The sequence below is a fragment of the Otolemur garnettii genome, unplaced genomic scaffold, assembly GCF_000181295.1.
Source record: "Otolemur garnettii isolate 467f Iridium unplaced genomic scaffold, OtoGar3 scaffold00001, whole genome shotgun sequence".
Classification (NCBI taxonomy): domain Eukaryota; kingdom Metazoa; phylum Chordata; class Mammalia; order Primates; family Galagidae; genus Otolemur; species Otolemur garnettii.
Window position 1 is genome coordinate 24,804,620 of NW_003852396.1, and position 3,159 is coordinate 24,807,778.

At 42.0% G+C, this 3,159-nt stretch overlaps 1 protein-coding gene across 1 annotated transcript in view; it reads left to right on the top strand.

Annotated features, from left to right (window-relative positions):
- Nucleotides 1-3,159, top strand: part of CLNS1A (chloride nucleotide-sensitive channel 1A) — a 39,553-nt gene that overhangs the window by 9,548 nt on the left and 26,846 nt on the right. Inside the window, exon 2 of the mRNA XM_023511914.1 lies at nucleotides 1,578-1,714. Within this exon, the coding sequence (XP_023367682.1) occupies nucleotides 1,578-1,714 (137 nt within the window). The remainder of the gene's footprint in view (nucleotides 1-1,577; nucleotides 1,715-3,159) is intronic.

A 3,159-nucleotide genomic window follows, 5' to 3' on the forward strand; every position in this document is an offset into this window, starting at 1 on the left:
TTGTTGTTTGGCGGGCCGGGCTGGGGATTCGAACCCGCCACCTTAGGTTTATGTGGCTGGCACCTTAGCTGCTTGAGCCACAGGCGCCGAGCCACATTTGATCGCATTTTGAGGGAAAATTAGATCTGGCTTATCTGTGATGTTCTCTTCAAGCTATAGAATAAATGAAAGACTTCATAGAGTCTGTCTCCCAACGTGATAATTATTTCCTAACTTGCGATGTGTGTGATTATACCCATTTCATATGTATATAATTTAATGTAGGACTACTGGAGAAATGAATGATTACCAAGTATTTATTGCATACTTACTCAGCACTGTGCTGATGGTTTTAAAGAAGGTTAAGTAAAAGGACTCAGACTTGGCGCCTGTAGCTCAGCACCTAGCAGGGGTCCTCAAACTTTTTAAACAGGGGGCCAGTTCACTGTCCCTCAGACCATTGGAGGGCCAGACTGTGGGTACCAGGATGAGTCGGCTGCTAAGAAGGACAGGCAGCAGTGGCACAAACACCCGGTGGTCCCGATAAATATCCTCATCGGGCCACAGTTCGAGGATGCCTTGGCCAAGGAGCCAGCCACATACACCGGAACTGGTGGGTTTGAATGCAGCCTGGGCCTGCCAAACAACAATGACAACTACAAACAAACAAAAAAAACATGGCTTAGCCTTGTGGCAGATGCCTTGGCACTGTACCAAAGATGACATGGTAAGACTCTGCCTGGAAAAAAAAAAAGAATGTTAAGTAAAGGAATATGACAGTTTCTACTGTCAAACAGCTCACATTATGTAAGGGTACATATAAGATCCATGACCATAAAGTTAAGTGCTAAATGGTATATTAGTGAGTATGAATACAGTTTAGAAAATGGAAGATCATGGCTCGGCACCTGTAGCACAGTGGTTACGGTGCCAGCCACATGCACCGAAGGTGGTGGGTTTGAACCCAGCCTGGGCCAGCTACTTAAGAGGCTGGGCAAGAGAATTGCTTAAGCCCAAGAGTTCGAGATTGCTGTGAGCTGTGATGCCACAGCACTCTACCCGGGGCGACACAGTAAGATTCTATCTCAAAAAAAAAAAAAAAAAAAGAAGAAGGAAGATCATTATGGACTGGAATAGTTGAAGGGAAGTTGGACTTAATAGGGATTTGCAAAAGCAAAGAGTGCACCTGAAGACAATCCAAATAAGAATAATCGTCATGGGTGGTGCCTGTGGCTTAAAGAGTAGGGCGCCAGGCCCATATACTGGAGGTGGGGGGTTCAAACCTGACCCTGGCCAAAAACTGCAAAAAAAAAAAAAAAAAAGAATAAGTGTAAAAATCATAGAAACATATGTGACTTAGGAAAATTAAAATTCAAATCTATTCAAATTTATAGCTGGAGGAAAAGAAATCATAAGAGAATTGGTTTTAAAGGAAATGAAATTACTGTTACTGAATTTTCTCATTTTAGGAATATTTCTGAACACCAAGCCTGAATTTTTTCACATGCATAAGTGTCTAAGCTTAACCTTTATAAACTGTGGGATATAAAATTAGGATTTGATTTGTAAAAATAATCTATTAAAAATATGTTTTTCAGCCGCCTGTCTTGGTTAGATGGCTCTGGATTGGGATTCTCATTGGAGTACCCCACCATTAGTTTACATGCTGTGTCCAGGGACCTAAATGCCTATCCACGAGAGCATTTGTATGTTATGGTGAATGCCAAATGTGGAGGTATGTATGGTGTAATTTAATCTAATGCTTCCTTTGATAGGAAATAACATTTGTGAGTTCAGTGAGTAGGGCGCTGGCCACATAACACCAGGGCTGGCAGGTTTGAACCCAGCCTGGGCCAGCTAAACAACAGTGACAACTACAACCAAAAAAAAGCTGGGCATGTGGTGGGCACCTGTAGTCCCAGCTACTTAGGAGGCTGAGGCAAGAGAATTGCTTAAGCCCAAGAGTTTGAGGTTGCTGAGAGCTGTGATGCCACAGCACTCTATCAGGGGCAACATAATGAGACTCTGTCTCAACAAAAAAAAAAAAAGAAAAAGCAGTCTTTGGTTGGGTGGTAACTCACAGATTAATCTCAATGCATTGGGAAGCTGAGGTAGAGGAACACTTGAGGCCATGTGTTCAAGAGCAGCTCAGGTAATGTAGTTAGTAGCCACTTGGGAAACTCAGGTAGGGTGATTGCTTGAGCCCTGGAGTTCCAGGCTGCAGTGAGCTACAATCATGCCACTGCACTCTAGCCTGGGCAACAGAAGCAGACCCTGTCTCTACTAAAAACAGAGAAATTAGCTGGGTGTTGTGTCAGGCACCTGTAGTCCCAGTGCCTATATTTTCAGGAATCTGAGGATGCCGTGAGTTATGATGCCATAGCACTCTACCCAGAATGACAGTAGAGTGAGACTACCTCTAAAAAAATTTAAAATTTTAAAAGCAGTCTTTGATAATAATCAGTGTAATATTGACCTACTTTCAGCAGTAGTTAAGCAAAATTTTAACATAGTAAAATAATTTGAACATTTGTGTATATTTGCCTTTGTTTTCTATATATTTGTATTTAGAATTTATTGTGGATATGTATTTTCCTCTTGTGTTTAACTATTCTCTTTCTCTTGTAAAGGTCCCCTTAGAAATTTGGATCAGTATACTTTGTGCTTCTGGGAATTTATGATGTCATTAAATATGAAATGTCCAATTTTTATTTTTTTTTGAGACAGACGCTCACGTTTTCACCCTCTAAAGTGCTATGGCATCATAGCTCCCAGCAGTCCCCAACTTTTGGGCTCAAGAGATCCTCTTGCCTCAGCCTCCCAGGTAGCTGGGACTACAGGCACCTGCCACAATGCCCAGCTGGTTTTAGAGATGAGGTCTCACTCTTGCTCAGGCTGGTCTTAAACCTGTGAGCTCAGGGCAATCCACTCACTTCAGCTTCCCAGAGGGCTAGGATTACTGGCGTGAGGGACTGCTCCCTGCCTTGAAATGTCTAATTTTAAATCAGAAGTTTAGTTTATTGTATCTCAAACAAGAAGCAATGCAGTTAATCATAGTATGCACTTAAACTGTGAACAGTTTTGCCATCCTCAACCAGTAGCTGGTTTAGGCCAGCAGCAAAGAAGCCTGGGTAGGAAGTGGCTATAAAATCATGAAAGGCATTTTTTTTTTTTTTTTTT